The following is a 22,388-nucleotide window of genomic DNA, read 5'->3' as shown; positions in this document are numbered from 1 at the left end:
TAGTTGAAAACTTAGAATGCATGCACAGCAAGACGTCTTCCAGCAATGCAGAGTTGGCATCTCTAGCAGGCATGCACAGTAACTAGAAACATATGGGGCTAATGCCATGCATTGCAAATACTACATTCAAACATGGCTAATGAGAAACAAGTTGGAGTGTAGTGATGAATTGTATCTTATCTGTGTTAATTTCATACTTTACTATCTATAAAAATAATAGTCCATCTTTTAATATAATTTATATGATTCTTTGCTCCCCCCTCAAAGAAAACATTTTAGTTCAACCCTCCCCCTCTGTTTACATAGTTACTTTTTACTCTCTTTTTAAAAATGAGGAAACTGAAATCCGTAAGGTTTTCGAGTTGTATCCACAGACATAACATCTCGCATAAGGCAAAGCCTGTTTTGTGAGTCCAAGATTTTTCTTTCCATTTCCCTACAACAACCTCTGCAACATTTTGAATATAATCCACAACTGTGATTGGGCATGCATCCATTATATTATGGAAGTAGATGAAATTGAGTAATCCCTATCCTTAAAAAAAATAAATAAAAACCAACTCATGACTATTCAAGTTTCTTTGGTAATTCATCAAGAAAAGAGAAAGCTGAAATCTCTTTGTAAGCAGAATGCCCCATTTAGAGGCTTGGAATAATGATTCATCTAGATTAGTTTGTTTGCCTTTCTTTTAGAAAGTGGACCAGGTGCATATGAAGCTGGCATTATGGTAAGCAAAGCCGTAGAACTGTACATCCAAGGAAAACTTCTTAAACCTGCAGGTAAGCATACATTCTGTGTATATGTGACCAAGGATAAATAAGACATGGCATTTCATCGTAAACTGGAAACATTTATTCAGAAGATCAAATTCTAAATCTGTAATAAATCTAGCCAATGCTACTGTCAGTATCTCCTATTTTCAAACACATGAAAGATTTGTGCCAAGGCTGTACATATTTATAATCATTTAAACATGAAATTACATTTACATGCCTGCATACTAGACTACTAAGGAGCTGCTAAAAACAGTTGGGGCTGGATCTGTCTAAAATTTGTTCAACTACTTAGAAAAAAATAAATCAACCAGGCAACCAAAACAGAACAGTACAAATGAGAACTAGAAGTGGGCTGGAGTGAGTGAATACAATAACATAAAATCTAGCACAGTGGAGATTTTCATTATATGACTCAGTATTGTTTGCAGTTATATTTAGAGGGAGCAGATGGAAAAGACGGTAAAGTAGTTTTTTTTTTTGCTCCAGGGATCAATGTTACCCTATCTGTGGCTCAACTACTGGGACTCACTCCATTGCTTACTATACTTACTAACTCCTTCACCTTTTGCTCAACTGCTAACTCACCTGCTATTGTCACTTACTATTTCAGCCGCTCACTATCCCCCACCTTCCCCAATGTCTCATACGCCCATTTGAGTCCCTTCTTTCAGTCGATGTTTCTTATGAATCTGATGCTTAAACCCTTTATATGTACTGCTCAAATGATTTCCATAGTTTTAAGATTAGCTCTCACATTTTTTAGGTAATACTATTAATTAATTGGAGAGCTATGTGGCTATTTTTAAAACTTACTTGAAATTTAAAATACAGTTTATGGAATAGCTTAAAAACTTCAAGCACTTTTCTCAATGACTCCAAAAACTGTACCTCAGTTAAAAAAAAAAAAAAACTTACATTGAATGTCAAATTTATTTGGTAGCTTATAAATTATCTAAGTTGTTATGTTGTGAAGATGACATTATAGCAATCATGACTTCAAATTTCTTTACATTATTTTTTCAGTTGTGGGAATTAAAATTGATGTAAATTCCTGGATAGAAAATTTTACCAAAACTTCAATCAGGGATCCGGTAAGATTTTTTTCAAAGTTATTAAACTATGATTAACAGTCTCAAAGTTCACATAAGTAAAAATGATCCTCATGTAGTGGAAAAGTAGATTTCTGGTATCACTATACTTAAATAGAAATAGGAATTTCAGTTTTCAATGTTTGAATTTTTTTCCCTAGGCAATGAAATGAAAACTCTTTCAGGCTGACAACTTGAAATGCTCATACAGACACATATTGATTGATATTTTGTGGGTTTAAATATGAAGCTAGTATCTTTTCCTTATAAGGTATAATTGTTTATTTTTATTTAGACTAGATAAAATATTCCAGGCTGTCTTATTTTAGGAAGGTAGTTATTCAACTGATTTAAAACTGTGAAGTGGTGACTTTTAATTCTTTTTTATTTATTTTTTATTTTAGTGTGCTGGTCCAGTTTGTGACTGCAAAAGAAACAGTGATGTAAGAAAACTCTTTAAAATAAATTTGACTGGAGTGTTTTTATTTCTCTTGCTTACCGAATAATAATCGTGTCAATGATTTAAAAGGTCCAGGGATTTTGTATCTAATGCTAACAAGTTCTGTAGAAAACTCATTAATATAGGTGCTCTACATGCTTCTTCAGAAATATTTCTATCTTAAGGGAAGGAGAGGAATCATGTCCAAGTGGGCCCCTTTTTGTTCAGTATTGGTGAAGATAGAGTCTTTTGATTATCTTCAAATTTATTTTTCAAGAAGTTTCTAAGTAAAGCATTGGTTTAAAATGTAGTCTGCCCTCAACTTTTGTCCTTTTTTGTAAATTTTCCTACCTCTTAAGGTGATGGGGGAAATGAGCTAAATGCTGATGATACACTCTTTTTTTTTTTTTTTTGCCTTTCTCTACATTTTTTATTTAAATTAGAGACAAGATTATTTTACATGTCAGTCCCAGTTCCCTCTGCCTCCCCTCCTCCCCTGCCCGTCCCCAACTAATACTCTACCTATCCCAAACCCTTTCTGCTCCACAGGGAGGATGAGGCCTTCCATAGGGGGTCTTCAGCGTCTGTCATATCCTTTGGGATAGGGCCTAGGCCCAGCCCCTTGTGTCTAGGCTTAAGGAGTATCCCTCCATGTGGGATGGGCTCCCAAAGTCCATTCCTATGCTAGGGATAAGAACTGATCTACTACAAAAGGCCCCATAGATTTCCGAGGTCTCCTCACTGACACTCACATTCATAGGGTCTGGATCAATCCCATGCTGGTTTCCTAGCTATCAGTCTGGGAACCAAGAGTTCCCCCTTGTTCAGGTCAGCTGTTTCTGTGGGTTTCACCAGCCTGGTCTTGATCACTTTGCTCATCACTCCTCCTTCTCTGCAACTGGATTCCAGTTCAGCTCAGTGTTTAGCTGTGGGTGTCTGCTTCTACTTCCACCAGCTGCTGGATGAAGGTTATAGGATGACATATAAATTAGTCATCAATCTCATTATCAGGGGAGGGCATTTAAGGTAGCCTCTCCTCTTTTGCTTACATTGTTAGATGGTGCCATCGTTGTAGATCTACAGACATTTCCTTAGTGCCTGATTGTTTTTTAAACCTATAATGGCTCCCTGTATTATGGTATCTCTTATCTTGCTCTCCTCATTCTTCCCCCAGCTCAACCTTCCTGCTCCCTCATGTCCTCCTCTCCCCTCCTCTTTTCCCCTTCTCATTCTCCTAGTTCCCTCTCCCCTCCCCCATGCTCCCAATTGGCTCAGGAGATCTTGTCCCTTTCCCCTTCTCCGGGGGACCATATATGTCTCTCATAGGGTCCTCTTAAGGATTAGGTCTCACCTTGTGTCATCTGTCTTTGCAAAGCTGAAAAAGAAAATGTGAGCTATAGTCATCAAGGGCCTGACGACACTCTAAGTAAGATGCTAGAGAAACTGGTCCAGGAACTGAAAGAGAATGATGCTGGTGAATCTTTACTCCCTGTGTGTCTGTCTGAGACTACCGCAGGAAGAGGGCTTTTTTAATTTCTGATGACTTCTACTTCTGTGAAATTATAAGCCACACCTTTTATTATTTTAGAGTTGAATAGTTGAATATTATTTTACTGTTGAATAGTTGCTTTAAAGAAAATGTTTCAGCAAACTGTTTTCATACTGGGCACATAGTGGATTGTGTTTCCACCTTTGAAATCAATGCTTTAATTATGACTTGTTCAACATAAGCTATAAAATTTTCAAAAAGGTAGAAATTTCCTTCCTCATCTTTGAGCACATTCTCTTTTGCCTTCTTGTATAAATCTTCCATTATCCAACTAAATATTTTTATTAAGATAATGTAAAATAGTTTTTCATATTTACTCCTTGAGTTTTTCCTAATCTGTGAAATATAGTAAATAAAAAGGATTCTTGTTAATATTATGTTTAAAATAACAAAATTTTATGTGTCCTGACATATGCTGCTCTAGCCAACATTCTGGATCCTTAGATGGCCTTGCAGTTGTAAAAATACTTGCCTGAATCTCTTTTCAGATTGTTCTAGACAGCTGACATTAGTAGGTAGATAATTGCTGATAGATTATCAAACCTGTGGGCTTCATATGAACATCTGTGTGCCCTACATGTTTAAGATTAGTGTCTCTGGAATACATTTTATCTGGAGAAGATGCAGTTTTGAAATTTCTCTTGTTTGTATTGCCCAGCTTACCTGTATACTCTGTAACGATGATGGGCCAGCATGCTGGCCTTCCTAACACCTGTTGGCTTCTGCTCATAGGTAATGGATTGTGTGATTCTCGATGATGGTGGATTTCTTCTGATGGCAAACCATGATGATTATACTAATCAGGTATGAAAGGGGAAGTTCAGTTTCCAAAGTGCTTTCTATAATAAAAATCAGAAAACCCTTTAGATTTTTAGAACTTAATGAGTTGTTTAATTTTTGTCACAAAATAAATCTTTAAAAGATTATCATAATATGAACTAATGCACTCTAAATACTAAATCTATCTCTCCTTTTGTAATTGGTTTTACTTTTAGATAACAGTAGTCACCATTAATGTACACAGTCAAGGATTTAAGAATGATATGAAATTGCCTTCATTCTTTCAGCAATTCAGGAAATTGCTACATCTTAAATACAATCAGTTGATAATGTCTAAGCTGTCATGTGGAGAGACCACAATTTTCTGGATCACAATTTGCAAATTGGCCATAAGAGAGAGACTGTTAATCCTGAATCTATATTTCTCGGTTTTCCCAGCACTAGCCTTGCTTCTGACTTAACCATAGTTTATCTTTTGAAGCTAGGAGTTTGTGACTGCCCCTTTCTTTGAGGCTCCCAGTTCAGGACATAGCCTGATGGATAGGTTTTTAGTCCTACCCACCTCATTAAGAGTACTCTTCATTTCTCCAGGGGATATTTGGGTTTTTAGTGCTGTTTACCATGGAAAGCATATAAGTTTAAGATGTTTTATGCATAGTTATTACTGTAAGTCAAGCTAGTTAAAGTATCTGTCATCTCAATTGCCTTCCCTTATGTGGTAAGTCAATCAAAATTTATCTTTTGTTGATTTCTGGTATACAATTAAACAGTACTAACTATGACTGCAACTCCATTTCCTTACTTCCTGCTCATAACCCCATTTGTCTCACCAGGGACATCTAAGTGTGACTTTATTTTGCATAGAAGTGGGTTGGGTGTTCATTTCTTCCACAAATATAAGACCAATGATAGCCCCTGAATGATGAGAGTGGCTAATTTCATGTTGATTCTCCCACATTGCCAGAGGCAGGTTCTCATTTACCCAAATTTACCAAATTTACCAACTGTGTGTGTGGTTTTTTTGTTTTTTTTTTTTTAGTTCAGTTTAGATAATATTTTTTCACTTCATTAAACAAAACTTGAGGTGTTGTTTTCAATTTGAAACCACTGAATATCTCTTTCTTTCCTTTCTAGATTGGACGTTTTTTTGGAGAGATTGATCCAAGCTTGATGAGACACCTGGTTAATATATCAGTTTATGCATTCAATAAATCATATGACTATCAGTCAGTTTGTGATCCAGGTGCCGCACCGAAGCAAGGGGCAGGACATCGTTCAGCATATGTGGTCAGTAAAACCTGTGATTGAGCTCTTTCCTCTCATGGGACCACTTGTGCCGGTGTAGACCATCATAATGAGTTCTTGACATGTATGTTCTATTTTATAGCCATCGATTGCAGACATTCTGCAGATTGGCTGGTGGGCCACAGCTGCTGCTTGGTGAGTCAAGGGTTTTGTTCTAATATAAATAAAAGAAAATTACCATTAAATTGTGGATTGGGGAACAGGTGACTTGCATTATGGCTATTATTCTTTCCTATGAACATGTTAGAAATATTACTTGTTTCTGAGTGATCATGGGAAACATACTTTTCTATATGAAGACACTGATAATGTTCAAGAAAATTTCCCCCTCTTCAGAGATGTTTTTGACATGAAATTTGTGCTTGGTGATTTCTTGTATGCACCTAATGCATTTTGGTGCCATTGTTTTATTTCCCTTCCACCCCGGCCAACCTAACCCGCCCCCCCTTACAAATCCTTTAACCATCCTACATCTTCTTGTTTGGGGATCCACTGAGTTCACAATGTCAGTTGAGTGATTATGGATATGGACCCATCAAGCATAGCTTGATGGGCTCACCAGTGGGTAATCTTCTGAATATAAAGACACACCTTCTCCCATAATCCATCAGTAATCAATAGTTTAGTATGGAGGGGTGGGACCCAAAGATCACTCCCCTAGCCATGATTAGCTACCAATAGGTCTAGTCTTATGCAGCCCCCGTGTAAGCACCACAGATGCTATGAGTTCATTTTGCCATGGCTATTCCAGGCCCAAAGACAGCTCTTCGTAAAACTGGTTTCTTTTTTCCAGTGGTTAGATCCATTTAGCCCCCTCTTCCATGGTGTTCCCTAAACCTGAGAGAGGGTAATGTAAATATCCTGTACAGGCCGGAACACTCAAGTGACACTTATTCTCAGTAGCCAAGAGTCACCACAGTCATTGCAAGGAGGGGCTTCTCTAAGTGAGAAGACCAGGTGTCTGGACAGAAGCCCAGATGCCTTGAAGAGCTTGACAGCATGTTAATCTAGCTGTGCAACAATACTTAGCTTTCCCCGTGCTTATGTCCTCCCTAGGTGTGGGTTTTTGACTGGATTATTCTGTGGTCCCGTTAGAACTCTGAATTTGTGTTTTTTTTTAATATTATGCTTAATCCTTAAATTCTAAGAGTATCGATACAACATGACTTATTATCTTTAATATCCAAAATAAAATGTGCATATTGATCCAATTCATGATGTGGTAACTGATTTTTCTACCTTTTACCATTAATACAATATTAGCACAGTATCAGAAGCCTTATAATGAAGTGACTCATGTTAGTCCTTTGGTTGGGTCTCCCATCCCCTTCGTCCCTTCCACCTTTGAAGTTCACACGTTTGAACTGGTGAGACATGTAGGAGTGAGGGTGAGAATCACATTCTGGTCAGCCAGGGCACTCAGCTTTCTCTGTGTCTAGCATTCTTTCTCTCTTCCCTTTGCCCCCTACTTGTTTCCTGTCTACCCCATCTTTCTGGTTTTATACCTCATGCTACTGAGCTGGCTCAGCCATATTCCATTGTTAATTAATCTATAAAATCCATGAGTCTTAAGGGTTTGGTTGGTAAATTCAAGCTTATATCATTTTTACTAAAGTAACAAAAATTTATTTCAAATATTAAAAATCCACTTTTTTCTAAAAAACTGTTATTTTACAATATGATGGTGCTATTTGTATGTTAATATAAGTATATATTCTTCATATTATAACAATCCTGAAATTTTTGCCTTTGTCCCGTTTGTTGGTCAAAATCTCTATGTTACTGCTACTTAACTAAATTAAGTCCCAGAATGTTCCTTACTAAAATTTGGTTCAATTACCATTATTATAAAGCGAAAGTATATTGTATTTCTCTATATATTTGCATGTATTCCACATCACAAATTAATCTCAAACCTAAAGTTCAGATAGTGGTTTTTCCTTTGTATGTCTTTATTGCACTATGGGGTTTTAATTTGATTTATTTATTTATCATTTTGTTTATTTAATTTATTTTAGTTACTAATAACTAAAATAAAAAGAAGATTCATGATATAATAATTCATGCAACAAATGTTGATATTCTCCCTCATAGAGTTAGCCCTACTATCCGGTAATATGACTTAGTAGGCTCCTGCACTTAGGAGGTAGGCTTCTTCACTTGTGTAACAGGCTCCCACACTCATGTATATCCTCATTTGGTCCCAAACACCTTTGACTTCATGAATCTTTTGCTGATGAGAATCAAAGGTGGGACATTTTTCACAATTTAAGAAATACAATAAAACGTCTTAAAATTTCTTTTAAACTACATTTTCCTCACAATGATGAAAATGAAGTATACATGTGTTTGTGCTTACAAAACTTCTCAGTTTTCATGTGAAACATTGTAAAGGATAATTTCTAGATGTTTCTCAATTGCTCATTTTAAAACTGCAGGTCTATTCTCCAGCAGTTGCTCTTGAGTTTGACATTTCCACGGATCCTTGAGGCAGGTATGTCAATGCACTGATGTGGTCATTGTCACAGAAGTCCATTTTTCTTTTGGATTGTGCCAAGTTAGTATAGTAAACACATAAGGAGAATGTCCATGTGTGTGTGTGTGCATGCGTGTATGTATATGTATGTATGTATACATCTGAGTATATATGTGTGAGTATGTATATATGTTTGCATACACATGTGTGTCTATGTATGTGTGTCAGCAAAAGAAAGAGATCATCAAACTGAAACTTTATTCCCCAATATTTTTATAAAATTTTATAGATTGCATTTGTAGCTTAAATATTAAGGTATTATTTAGAAACTTACCAGGGACCTTTTAATAACTTTCAGGCAATTACTCAACAGTAAAGCAACCTATAATTTGTCATTATTGTGTCTGTGAACAGTGATTCTGAGACATGTGGCTTCTCCCCTGGTGATGACCTTTGTTTTGCCTCCCACAGTTGAGATGGAGGAGGATGACTTCACCACCTCCCTGTCAAAGCAGAGCTGCATCACGGAACAAACCCAGTACTTCTTCGATAATGACAGTAAATCATTCAGTGGTGTCCTGGACTGTGGGAACTGTTCCAGGTACTCTGTTCCTTTGTGTGGAGTGATCCTTGTTTCCTAAGGGCAGCATTCGGGCCTGTCATAGTCACAAAAAAATAACAGAAGTTCTCAGTGGAGTAAGAGAGAAGTCATTATGTTAAGCTGAAAATGTGAGATATACTTGGTTTTGTTATAGATCTCAAAGTCTCGATAAATTATAATTGTTTTAGGTAACATTACATGATAAAGATAAAGGCTTCTGATTTTTTAAAGAATGGAGAATTTTCAATGCATTTTTTCATAAACAAGGTCAATATTGAAAACTTTGTAACAAAGTTAGTGATGATAATTTCAACCAAGTTGACTTCTTTTCATATATGATAAATAAGAAGGGTTGTAAAAGCTGAGCATTGGTGGCACATGCCTTTAATCCCAGTACTCAGGAGGCAGAATCAGGCAGATCTCTGTGAGTTCAAGGCCAGCGTAGTCTACAAGAGCTAGTTCCAGGACAGACTCCGAAGCCACAGGAAAACCCTGTCTCAAAAAACAAAAACAAAAAAATGAAAGAAAAAAAAGAAGGGTTGTAAAAAGTTGTGTTCTCTGTCTACTTCTACCCTTCACTGACATGAAGAATTGAATATTAACTTTGATTTGAAATTGAAGGCTCTGAGGAAAATATCTCCTGAGGTCATGGTTAATCTTAGCATTCCTAAAACGTCTTTAAAATGTTTTGGAATACAGAGAAAACACACTTGGCTGTAATAGGATAGCAGAGAAAAGCAAGATGGGGGCTTTGGAAGGTCTGAAAGGAAAGTGCTAATCCAGGCTGTGGGGTCGCTGAGCCACAGTTTACAAAGTGCAGAGGGGATGTTTAGAGATGGAGGACAAGTTATTCCAGAAGAACATTAACAGGCAAAAATAAATGGGATGAGGTAAGGTAACCTGGGGAAAACATTGGAATAGTTGCTGGGGATTGAAAAAGCTAGTCTACAGCAATTATAATAATAATTTTGACTCCAAGGACTTAACCAGTAGGGATGGTCAGTAATTTTATGACTTGGTTCTATTTCTATTTCTTCAAGGATATAAGAGTTTATGACGAGGAAAGTAAAGAGAGAAGTCAAACATGAATTCTGGATAAAGATCACTTTTGACTTTAGAAAACAGAAGAGCAGTCTTAAAGTGGCTGCTCTCGGTGTATGCATACAGCACCTTGGCCTTGCTCTAATCATGATCCAGTAGCAGCAATGCGTACCTGAAGAACTAAAAGGGTTGAGACTGGTCTAACATGTCACTTGAAAGCACAGTCTTACTGAAATTGTTCTATGTTATATAACCTGTTCACAGAGAAAAGCAAGTAAAATTCTGCTTTTTAAAAACAAATAATATCTTGGTCATATATTGTTTACAAAGGAAAACAAGACATCGGACACTGGGAATGGTGCTTTAAGCCTGAATCCATATCTGTGTCTGCAATCTAACAGTTTATAGCTACCTGTACCTATTTGCATTATAACTAAAGCTAAATGCAATAATGAAACTTTTATGTCACGCTCCAAGACCTCTATTCGAGTATTGGATAGAACAAAAAACATTTATGCCCTGGAAGAAAGCCCTGGATCACTGAGCCTCACTCTATTCTGACCTCAGTTTGACACTATGCTTAGTTGAGTTTTTTTTTTCCTGCTTGGACTTTTTGTAAAATAATGTATTGTTGGTTTATTGCCTATGATAAATATCACTATTTCCTGAACATTTAAAATGAAATATTTTGGGGATTTTGGACATAAACAAAATTACACTTATTTTGTAATTAAGACTAACAACTTTAAAGATTTCAATCAAAGACATTTTCAATATGACCTTGAATTTTTTACTATTTTTGAGAGAGGTAATGTGTTCATGTTAGTAAGTTAAAAACGTGGTCACAGTCATTGTATTGTGTGTGTGTGTGTGTGTGTGTGTGTGTGTGTGTGTGTGTGTGTGTGTGTGTGTATGTGTGTGTGTGTTAACCTGGATGGTGATGCTTTGTTTTTCAATATATTGTTTTATCTTTCTTTCCATTAAGAAAGTATCTTGTAATGATTTCCATTCTTTTTCCCAAAAGATGATTTTCACAGAGTGATCTTTTCTAAAATGTTTTGCAGAATCTTTCATGTGGAAAAACTCATGAACACCAACTTAGTATTCATAATGGTGGAAAGCAAAGTGACATGTCCCTGTGACACACGGCTGCTCATGCAAGCAGAGCAGACTTGTATCCTTTGGCATTAGCGATGTCTGGAAGAGCTCATCTTAAAGCAGTGGGTTTTTAACTTTGTCACCCTATTTATGCTCCTATAAACAAAAATAATGCAGTACCAAAAAATTGCAAGGTCAGAACTAATCACATTTACTCAGGAACTGGGAAAAAAGTACATTGAACACACAGTTTCTCACAGTCCCAAACACTTCAATTGGTTCTGTTGGCTGAGAGTATTGGCATAGGTCAGTCTTGATGGATTTTGGAAATAAATATATCTCATTGCATCTTTAACCACAAGGGGAAGAAGTTATGTCCACCCTGTTCCTTGACAAGCCTCTTTAGCTGACGGTCCAGATCCTTGTGATATGGTTAAGCAACCCAGATACCGAAAAGGGCCTGATGTCTGCTTTGATAACAATGTCCTGGTAAGGATTTTAATTTGTTAAATATTATGAAGTAATTGTCACTTACCACAAGGAGTTAAAGAGATGTATTTTCATTTTTAACTCATCATTATGTCTTTACCATAGGTTTTCTCATTAACAGGATGTAATTGCTAGTGAACAAAAATTTTCCACTTCAGTCATTTTCATGGTTAGCATAAAGTACAGAGTTGCTTCTTCTGTCTTTCTCACTACTGTACTTTCCAACACATCAATAAACTTTTTAATATTCTATATAATTGTGTAAAAGACATAATAATGAATAATAACCTTCAGAAAATGCTAATCACAAGATATACATTGCCTACCCTTAATTTATGTTCCAATCCTGAAAGTGTATTCTTTTTATTATAATTAGTATGTGTTTATCCACCTTCCAAAAAACCTTGTTATAAGTAGTTATTATCCAATTATTGTATTCTGCTTTCTTCTGTATCCTTTTTTTGTTGTTTTAAAGAAAATTTATTTTATGTATATGGATGTTTTGTCTGCATGTATAATCTGTGCCGCATGCCCAAGGAAGCCAGAAAAGGGCATCAGAGCCCCTGGGACTAGAGTTCCAGCTAGTTGTCAGCCATTACAGGAGTACTGGGAATCAAATTAGGTCCTCTGGAAGAAAGATCAGCCTCAACACCTATGCCAGGTCTCCATCCATTCAAACTGTAATTCTTAAGCCATATTTATATAATGGATACTTATTAATTGTTAAGTAAAGCATTTAGGAAAAAGCAACTGATTCATCTCAAAAAAAGAAGATATAGGTTAGGCTACTTCTTTCATAGAACCTATGATGCATGACAGCCCTGCCAGATTAGCGACTCCCTGTAAGAGATCCCAAGACCACAGTGGAGCATGGGATGCGAGCAGAACAAAGTAATAGTAAACCCAATATGGTGTACCAGGTCTCCACAACCATGGTTTATGAGGGTTAGTAGGACACATACTAACAAGAGCTGTTGTTTGCCGACCCATTATTGACAGAGTACTACAGAATTGGAGCACACAGTTTTTCTCTTTCATTGGAAATAGATTTTTTCCATACAATATATCCTGATTACTATTTTCTCTCCCCCGATACTAAAATTACAGTTCCTCCTCACCTTACCTCCCTCCCAGCCAGATACATGCCCTTTCTGTCTTTAATTAGAAAACAAGAGGTCTAAGAAACAATAATAAAATAAAATAAAACAAAATCAAGCAAACTAGAGTAGGATGAAACAAAAAACAAGAAAAAGGGCCAAAGAAAAAGTACAAAATATGCATGTAGACACACTTTTATACACAGAGGAATCCCATAAAAACACAAAGCCACTAGCCATAATTTATACACAAAGGACCTGTAAGGTTATAAAAACAAAACAAATAGCAAACAAAAACCCTGACACAACATTAGAAGACAAACAACCTCCAAAGATGCCCATACATTCATTTTATGTTGGCTATTTACAGCTGGGTAAGGAGCAGGCCTTTAAGAGTCGTTTGTTTCCACAGTGGGACTCCATTGAAGAAAACTGATTTTGATTTGCAGGTGTCTGTCTATTGGAGGTAGGAATTAGGGATAGGGGCATGTGTCCACTTGTCCTTTAGGCCTAGGACTCCATCTTGTGCAGATCAATGCAGGTCTCGTATATGTTGGCACAGTCTCCTTGAGTTATTTTTAATTATTTTGTTCTCCTTTCTACTATATCACATTTAATTCTATCACTCCTGCAATTGTACTAATTTCTTTTCCTTTTACATTAGGAAAAATAGAGGGTTAAACTCACAAAATGTTACAATCCATACCTAATATATATTGTTACTGATAATTACAACTTTTCTTTAAATTTTAGAACTTTCTATTTCCTAGTGCTTTGACATCTTGTGTTGTACTCAGTCAATTCAGTTACAGCAATTATATATATATACATATATATATATATATATATATGTATATATATTTACCTATATATAATGACTTTGCTTCTAAAATTAAACAAATTTATTCACAAAGATGACAGTAATGGAAAGATCATTTTCAATGCAATACTACCCAAGTCTATAATTTTTTCTGTTTCTTTTTTCATTCACTGGTTTAACACACTGCAAAGAGTATTCAAACAAAGCAGAGCATTGTCTTCTTGTGAACTGGTATTTTAAAGAATTGCAAAAGCATCCAGTGGTTAATGTGTATTTTTACAGGTTTTTCACCTAAAATGCAGCAATATCAGACTCAGAAATGGTAACACATTTTCATGGGAATATGTTATGCAAACAGATATGTGAATTAAACACAAATAGAGGAGCTGCATTTGAATTGCCTGCACCAACATATAAAAACAGACATTGGTTCTGGTGACTGGAATGCCAACATTAGGAAGTAAAGATAGGCAGATCCCCAGACTCACTGGCCAGCCAGCCTTGCCAACATGATGAGCTTCTAGGTCACTGAGAGACACTTTATAGAAGAAATAGGCAGAGATGGATAGAGAAAGACAGAGGGTGTTCTGCTCTGACCTCCTTGTCGCATTCACTGGCACATTCACATACTAAATTGAATAAATAAACAAACAAACAAATAAAATTATTAGTGGGGATAGATCTAAAAATGCAGGATGTAGCAGCCAGATCTCTTTTGTTGTTGTTGTTTTGTTTTTATATTTTATTTTAATTTGCTTATTTGTTTTACATACCTAGCACAGTTCTCCCTCTTCTTCTCCTCCTCCTTCTCCTGCTCTCTACCTTCCCCAACCCATGCCCATCCACTCCTCAGAAAGGGTAAAGCTTCTCATGGAGAGTCAACAAAGCCTAGAACATTCAGTTGAGGCAGGACAAAGATACCCCTCCCAACCATATCAAGGTTGAGCAAGGCATCCCACCATATGGAATAGTCTTCAGTCAGTCAGTTCATGTACTAGAGATAGCCCCTGGTCCCATTGCCAGGGCTTCCACAGACCAGGCTTCAAAACTGTTTCCAATATGCAAAGGGCCTAGTTTGGTACCATGAAGACTCCCCAGCTGTCAGTCTAGAGTGCGTGAGCTCCCGAAAGTTTCGGTCAACTGTCTCTGTAGGATTCCCTGTCATGAACTTGAACTCCTTTGCTCTCTTCAACTGGACTTCGGTAGCTCAGCCTGGTGCTTGGGTGTGCATTTGCTTATATCAATTACTGAATGAAGATTCTCTGATGACAATTAGGGTGGTCACCAATTCTGTTACAGGGAAAGGCCAGTTTAGACACCTCTCCACTATTGCTAGGAGTGTTAGCTGGGGTCATCCTTGTGAATTCCTGGGAATTTCCCTAGCTTCAGGTTTCTCCCTAGCCCTTTAATGACTCCCTGTATCAAGATATTTCTTTCCTTGCTCTCCCACCCCATTCCTCCCCCAACTCAACCATTCCATCCCCATCATGTTCTTATCCTCTGTTCCCTCCCCTTTATTGCCCCCCCCCATATCCCTAGTTTACCCAGGAGATCTCATCTGTTTCCCCTTCCAATGGCAATCCATGTGTTCTTAGGGTTCTCCTTGTTATCTAGCTTCTAAGGAGCTGTGGATTGTAGTCTGGTTATCCTTTACTTTACACCTAGTATCCATTTATGAGTAAGTGCATGCCATGTTTGTCTTTCTAGGTCTGGGTTACCCTACTCAGGATGATTTTTTTCTAGTTCCATCCATTTGCCTGCAAATTTCATGATGTCATTATTTCTTACAGCTAAGTAACACTCCATTGTGTAAATGTACCACATTTTCTTTATCCATTCTTCAGTTGAGAGGCATCTTGGTTGTTTCCAGGTTCTGTCTATTACAAATAATGCTACTATGAACATATTTGACCAAGTGTCCTTGTGGGATTATTGAGCATTCTTTGGGTATACGCCCAAAAATGGTAATGCTGGATCCTGAGGTAGATTTGATTCCCAATTTTCTGAGAAAATGCCATATTGATTTCCAAAATGGCTGTATAAGTTTGCACTCCCACCATCAGTAGAAGAGTGTTGTTCCCTTTGAAGATATCAGAAAATGGAATAATCTCCCAGATCTCTTTAAGAATAATTGATATATTGTCTTGAAAACTGATTCAAAATTAAAATTAAATTATTTTTTTCCAAATTTACCAAATAAGACTTGTGGAACACACAGATAAGAGAACTCCAGCCATTATGTCTACCATATTTTCTGTGGCTCAGGTTTTATAGAGGCTTGCTCATGTTCCTCAAAGAACTACCTAAGGGCCTCAGTGTAGTATCAATCATTCAGAAACTTCACTTAACCACCTGTCATCAACTTTTAATAGTACAAACACAGATCAAAGTCACAAAGATGAATTTACAAGATGATACAAAAACACTGTCTCAAATATTCTCATCATAAGACACTATCTTTTGATCAAGGCTCTGAAGATGTTGGACTCTTCCAAACAATCTGAAAGTATCATCTACTTTGTCTGGGTGTTAACCATGTGTTGTGATACTTCAATAGTAGTGTGCTTTGATAATGCTTACTTTCAATGTCCCTGCACTAGATGGCTTCTCACTTTAACTGCAAATTGCCAGCAGATTACATGAAATCTCATCCTGTCTGTCTCTTTTCTATGTTTTCTTTCCCTTTCCTGTACTTGCTACTTTGTCCAATGTTATTAGGATCAAGTTTTGTGTAGAAGGAGTCATGCCAGGTCCATGATATCAGATCCAATCTTAACTTTTCTTCCAGTTTGCATGTGGTGTGGATGGTCAGTCACTTTCTCTAATTTGTTTCTCCTTTTGGCTTTGACTTACACTTTTAGAAAATAACCCATATACTTATTTCCATAATTTCAAAAAAATCCCAAAACAAGATCATTAAAATTCCAATGCTAATATTATTTTGTAGATCATCTTTTTTAAACTGTGTATCTGTTTCCCATGCTAACCTAGTGGGACATATTTCTATGTTGGTTTAAAAATCATTATTTTTGTAAGGTTTTGATATAAAGATCAAACCAATATAGATAAAAATTGAAAAGACCTTCAAGAAATTTTATTTTTCCTTAATTTATAATTATTAGGACTTGCCATCCTGATTTAAGCTTTAAAACTGCTTACAGAATTAATGGGCCATTTCATTTGTAACAAGTAGTTTAAGAATTTCTGAGCCAGTCATCCAGATTGAGTTTTTAAAGTCAAATCTAACTTAAGTAGCATCTTTGGATTTATTCCCAAGACATATGCATGCTTATTATATTTTAGTATACAGTCTCCTACATTCTGAACTCATTTTAGGCATTATTATTTGTATCTGAGCCAAAATGGCCATTTATCATTAATCTTTGGGGAAGTTTCTGAATTAAGAAAGCAGGGCTATTGAATAGCTTCTGGGGGTGGGTCTGTGGTCCGTTTTCCATGTATTGTTAATACTGTTTCATTTCTGATGCTGTGGAGTCATCAAAATATTGCTATAGGAGCATTTGTTTTGTTCTCCCCTGATGGGTCCTCATGTATTCATTGATTATTCCCCAGACTGTGTGTATGTTAGTAAGAACAGCACGGGCTCATGGATGGTGGGCAAAGCAGAGGGAAGCACAGGAAATAGTCACATTTGTTCAGAGATGATAAAACAATTATTTTCATAGTAACATATTCCAAGAGATGTTAATTTGTAAAATATGTACATACATTCTAAAATCAATATACACAGTGTGATTGAGGATATACATTTATCAGTCTATTAGAAGTATGTAGTTAATCACTTTAAATATAATAGGATGTTTCTATAGCTGCCCTTATTTGTAATAATAATAAAGATGAGCAAAGTGGAACCTAAGGATACCAGCTTTTATATAATACAATTTATATGAAACAGTATAAGATTCCTTAATTTTTAGGTTTTATTACGAAATTTATTTTTCTCAGTCCTAGAAATTTTAGATATGGATTATAGGTTATCAGTTAGATGTAAAAATGATAACTTCTGGGTTTTGTAAGCTACGACTACTTTAGGAAAATATTCTATAAAATAAACATTAAAGAAAACAGCAATATTCTAAAAAAGGACCAAAAATTTTATTTATAAAATGGACAAGAACATCAAGAAAACCATGAAGCACACTTACTGAAATATGAGCATTTGTGAATTTTACATGTTTTAGTGCAGAAACAATACTGCAAAGTGATGCCTAAGTTTGTTCCTACTCTATCACTGGCTACTGCAATGACAGCTCTTATTTATCTTCCAACTTTTTTTTTTACAACAAATGTAGGTTATTTTTCAGTCTAAGCATCATTTATAGAAAAGATTTTGAAGATCACGAGCTCTTTGCTCAAATTCAGTGTCTATCATACAAATATTTGAGCTCAGATTGCCATCACAAGTTATTTGCTTCCAAGGCAGAGGAATTTACCACAATTCCACAGCCCAATGTATGAAACAGCATCAAGTAAACACATGCCATCTGGGCACCTCTACGGTGTCCCTCCTGAACATCTAATGCAAGAGCCCTGGCATCCTGTAGTTCCCCAAAGGGATAGAGATATGGGTATACAATTACAAAGGGCTACACCATGAGGGCTTCCTAAAACATAAGCATCCATAGTAGACCTTTCTATAGGGTTTTATGCAGACTTCCAAGTTAAAGAGCAAAAGAAAAACAAAAATGCTGAAGGTCATTAGCATTAAAGCATGCCCATTGGGAGAATTGTATTATTTTATGCAATCCCAGATTATAAAAGTATGTCAGTGAATACATAAAATGAATATGTAGAAATAAAATTATATGTGTATGATTCTTATGATTTCTACATGTAAAAACTTGACCAACTGTTCTATCTCATAACGTTGTGTGGCATTTCCTGTTGTGTGTATTTCATTCACTTTAAATAAAGAGGGCAACATCAGATGAAAGTAACGAATCCTCCCAAGTGTAAACAACATATGGCCAGCTATACCTCCCCCAAATCTCTCCTACTTAGCAATTTTTAGCTGTTCATGGGTACTTCAGGAAAGAAAGAGTCCCATGTGCCTCCTCATTCTCCCTCCTCCATCTCCAGGGAAAAGTCAATGCACCCAATATGTAAGGGTCTTGGAGGGTGACCATAGATTGATGTTCTGAGTCAAGTTGGCACTGCTCATGCCTAACGTGGCTGACACAATCACATGGGTTGAGGTTAAAGAAATAATTCCTTAAAAATAAAGGGAACCAGCCGGGCGTTGGTGGTGCACGGCTTTAATCCCAGCACTTAGGAGGCAGAGGCAGGCAGATCTCTGTGAGTTTGAGGCCAGCCTGGTCTCCAGAGTGAGTGCCAGAATAGGCCCCAAAGCTACACAGAGAAACCCTGTCTCGAAAAAGCTAAATAAATAAATAAATGGAACCAATGTATGAGTTAGGGGTATATTTCTGTTAAAAGGTTATTTTGAATCATCTACTTACAGATTTGCCTAAATTTAAAAGTGAGCCATATTGTTGGATGTATTCAGCTGTTTTATGCCATCTGAAGGAAATGACATAGTTATATTTCAGAAAACAGAATATAATATCCCCTTAGTTGGAATATTTTATTTTGAAAAATGTTTCTTAAATATCTAAGTTTTCTTTAAGTTACTGTGATATTCGTGCAATTAATTGTCTTATTTTCTGGTTGGGGAGAAAGAAGTTTACCAATATTTATTGCATATGCATGTAAGATCACATGAATGCAACTGTGAACTGTAAACTACAGCTTGGATATTTCTCCTTTAATCAGTGATGGAAAGAAAATGAAAAAAAAATTCTCAGATGATGTTTTTAAGTAATACTCTGTTGAGAGAGATATGAGGCAGTCTAGTAAAAGTCTTTTGTGAGTCGAGATAAATATATACAATATTGGCATCCATAATTTTATTGACTTTAATATTAAACTAAAATATTAATGTGTTACTTTTCTACTGTGAAAAGCCTCTTAAAAATCCGGTTGATTGGTCTCACATAGTCAATGGAATTTCACTCTTGACAAGCTAGAGGAAAATGCTGAAGTTTCTCCTGAATTCTGCCCACTTGTGATTTTCTTAAAAGTGTATATCATAATTTTCTTACATAGCAGGGAAGTCTAATAATTTCTAACCTACCACCTCCCCAAGCGAGACAGACATGTTTATCACCATAAAAACAATGAAGAGCTAGAGACTGTTTCTTCAGAGTTCATGACAGCATCCGTTCTTCATGTATGAGCAAGTTGTGTCTGTGTGCTGATTCTTCATCCCATCTAATTAATAATTAGTCAGACTGGGGTGAGGTGTTCTCCTTGTTATGTAACAATTATGTGTGTGTTTATACTATGCTTGAGATATTTGGGATTCATATAAATATGTTAATAGTTATTTTCCATTTGAAGTCCAAATATAACTGAGTTACCCGACCTGAAGAGAAAAGTGGCTAAAGAAAGGAAAGAATAAATGAGATCGGCCTGTGATAGAGGGCACATAATAGAGGATGTGGCGTGTTCCCAGAACAGTTAGGGAACGGAGAGGACAGGAATGTAGGAAGATGTAGCTACAAAGGCAGCTTGGCTCCAGATGATAGAAGAGTGTGTGATAGTACTGAATGTGAGTGGTCCTTAGAGCATGGTGAAAATACTCATGTAAAAGGTGGAAGGGTCTGACTTCTGGTTCAAGGGGAACATTTGTTGGAGAGGAGCAGAAGCAAATAGAAAAGTGAGACATCTCTTACTGAGCATGGCAATGTGATGGTGATGGATCTGAGATAATGAGCAGTGAATTTGGAGATGTATTTTGAAGCTACAGTTAAGAGGACACGCTGACGGATTTGAATTGAGAAGGAGAGGAATCTCAAGTTGCCTCTGAGTCTTGGGCCTGATCTATGCTAGAAGCACCATGTAGGGACACTGGGTGGAATCAGCAAGCTTGGTAGTTAAAGTTTTAAATCCCCACAATATAGAAAAGAGGAAAATTGGTGGTGTAAGAGTCAGAAGAGAGGTAGGTTGATGCTATGACAGTAAGAGTTATGTGCCAGTACAGTAGATAAATTTTAAAACCAGGTAACTTAAATAAACTAAAACAAATGGAAATATAGCACAAATTCTAATTGGTATTAATAATAAAAACCCAGGGAGAGATATTGGGTTTAAAGCTTAAGCTCAGAGAAGCAAAGCAGCCAGTGACTATCTCTTACCTCCACCTCAGAACAAAATGGGTGGTCCTGTATCCATGAATCCTCAGACTGCAATGCTCTCCACCAAACCTTAGACTGCAATCAGTTCCTGTCTCCTCTTGCCTTATATTCCTCTCTGCCTAGCCTTATCTCTCCTGTCTCCACCTCCCTAGTGCTGGGATTAAAGGTGTGAACCCTGTTTCTCTTTTGGACTGATTCACTCTCATGTAGCCCAGGGTGGCCTTGAACTCACCGAGATCCAACTACCTCTGTCTCCTGAACTCTGGGATTAAAGGTGTATCCCACCACTGCCTGGCTTCTATGGCTGTGGCTAGCTTTGCACTCTGTTCCCCAGGCAAAATTTATTTGTTATATCATAAACAAAAAAAGAGAAAAAACTAAACTCTGGGAAAGCTTACCCTTTAGAGATCCCAAAGGCAATGAATGAGACCAGCTCAAGAACAGCAGGAGAATCCCAGACAAGTTTCCAGAAAAGCTAGAGTGTTAGCCAGTGATGCCTGAGGACAGAGTGTGATAAAGGAATACGATACAGCATTGAGTTCTCCTGAGACATTAATAAGATAACTGATTAACCAGTTAACTAATCAGATAAAAATCATCTCTTAAATCTACATTTATCTTAGGGTTTCTATTGCTGTGAAGAGACACTGTGCCCATGGCAACTCTTATAAGGAAAACATTTCATTGGAGTGGCTTGCTTAGAATTTCAGAGATTCAGCCCATTATCAAAATGATGGGGAGCATGGCAGTGTGCAGGCAGACATGATGCTGGAGCTGAGAGTCCTACATCTTGCAGACAATAGGAAGTTGACTGAGACACTGGGTGGTATCCTAAGCATAGAAAACCTCAAACCCCTGCCCCCACAGAGACACTTCCTCCAATAAGGCCATACCCACTCCAACGGGCCACACCTCCTAATAGTGACACTCCCTATGAGATTATGTGGGCCAATCACATTCAAAGTACCACAAAATTTAAGAGGCAGAATTTGAAAATTAATTTTCCTCAGTCTATTATTTTCTCAGACTAGAAGACAACTATGCTACCTCAAAGCAAATCAAAGAAGAAATGCCATTTATTTATTCAGCTTCAAGTAGTGTTTTTATCTCTGGCAGGGAAGTAAATCAGAACTTCCAAGTCTTTGAGAATTTAGACGTTGTAAAATTGCTCTACAGAGAACACTTAACTCACATTTCCTTATTGTAATCCATGCAAGATAAGCTTTGGGACAAAGAATTCTTAAAATATGTTCATGAGAATAAGAGTACATGACTTTTTGATGAAATTCACCACAATATGAGGAATTTTAAATGGTGGAGAATGTTGCAGAGAATGGAGCCCTGGAAGAAAAGTTAAAGAATAACTGCATTCTTAAGGATCTGACTGAGCCTCTGCTGACTCTATGTAGCACTCCAGGAGGTGTGTTCATTGCACACATAGTAGCATTTCGTGGCTCAGTGGATAAGCCTGGCTTCTCTTTCCGGCTGAGTTCCTTATTTGGACCCTATGTTTTCAGGATGTTCTTGTATTGTTTCAGGCTCAACTATGTTATTTCTCACTTTACTATAGTTCCTAAAGTCAGGGTGCTACCTGTAGCCTGTAGTTCTCCT

The 22,388-nt window shown here is 36.8% G+C and overlaps 1 protein-coding gene across 3 annotated transcripts in view; it reads left to right on the top strand.

Moving 5' to 3' along the window:
* Cacna2d1 (calcium voltage-gated channel auxiliary subunit alpha2delta 1) overlaps window positions 1-22,388 on the top strand; it is a 423,872-nt gene that overhangs the window by 397,084 nt on the left and 4,400 nt on the right. For all 3 annotated transcript variants that reach the window (XM_027393485.2, XM_027393486.2, XM_027393488.2), the window contains 10 exons: window positions 694-780; window positions 1,801-1,868; window positions 2,270-2,308; window positions 4,586-4,657; window positions 5,768-5,920; window positions 6,021-6,073; window positions 8,377-8,432; window positions 8,886-9,015; window positions 11,121-11,230; window positions 11,561-11,643. In XM_027393485.2, the coding sequence (XP_027249286.1) occupies window positions 694-780; window positions 1,801-1,868; window positions 2,270-2,308; window positions 4,586-4,657; window positions 5,768-5,920; window positions 6,021-6,073; window positions 8,377-8,432; window positions 8,886-9,015; window positions 11,121-11,230; window positions 11,561-11,643 (851 nt within the window). The remainder of the gene's footprint in view (window positions 1-693; window positions 781-1,800; window positions 1,869-2,269; window positions 2,309-4,585; window positions 4,658-5,767; window positions 5,921-6,020; window positions 6,074-8,376; window positions 8,433-8,885; window positions 9,016-11,120; window positions 11,231-11,560; window positions 11,644-22,388) is intronic.

This window comes from Cricetulus griseus (assembly GCF_003668045.3).
Source record: "Cricetulus griseus strain 17A/GY chromosome 1 unlocalized genomic scaffold, alternate assembly CriGri-PICRH-1.0 chr1_0, whole genome shotgun sequence".
NCBI lineage: Eukaryota > Metazoa > Chordata > Mammalia > Rodentia > Cricetidae > Cricetulus > Cricetulus griseus.
The sequence above is the reverse complement of the archived record's forward strand: the minus strand, read 5'-3'. Positions and strand labels throughout refer to the sequence as shown.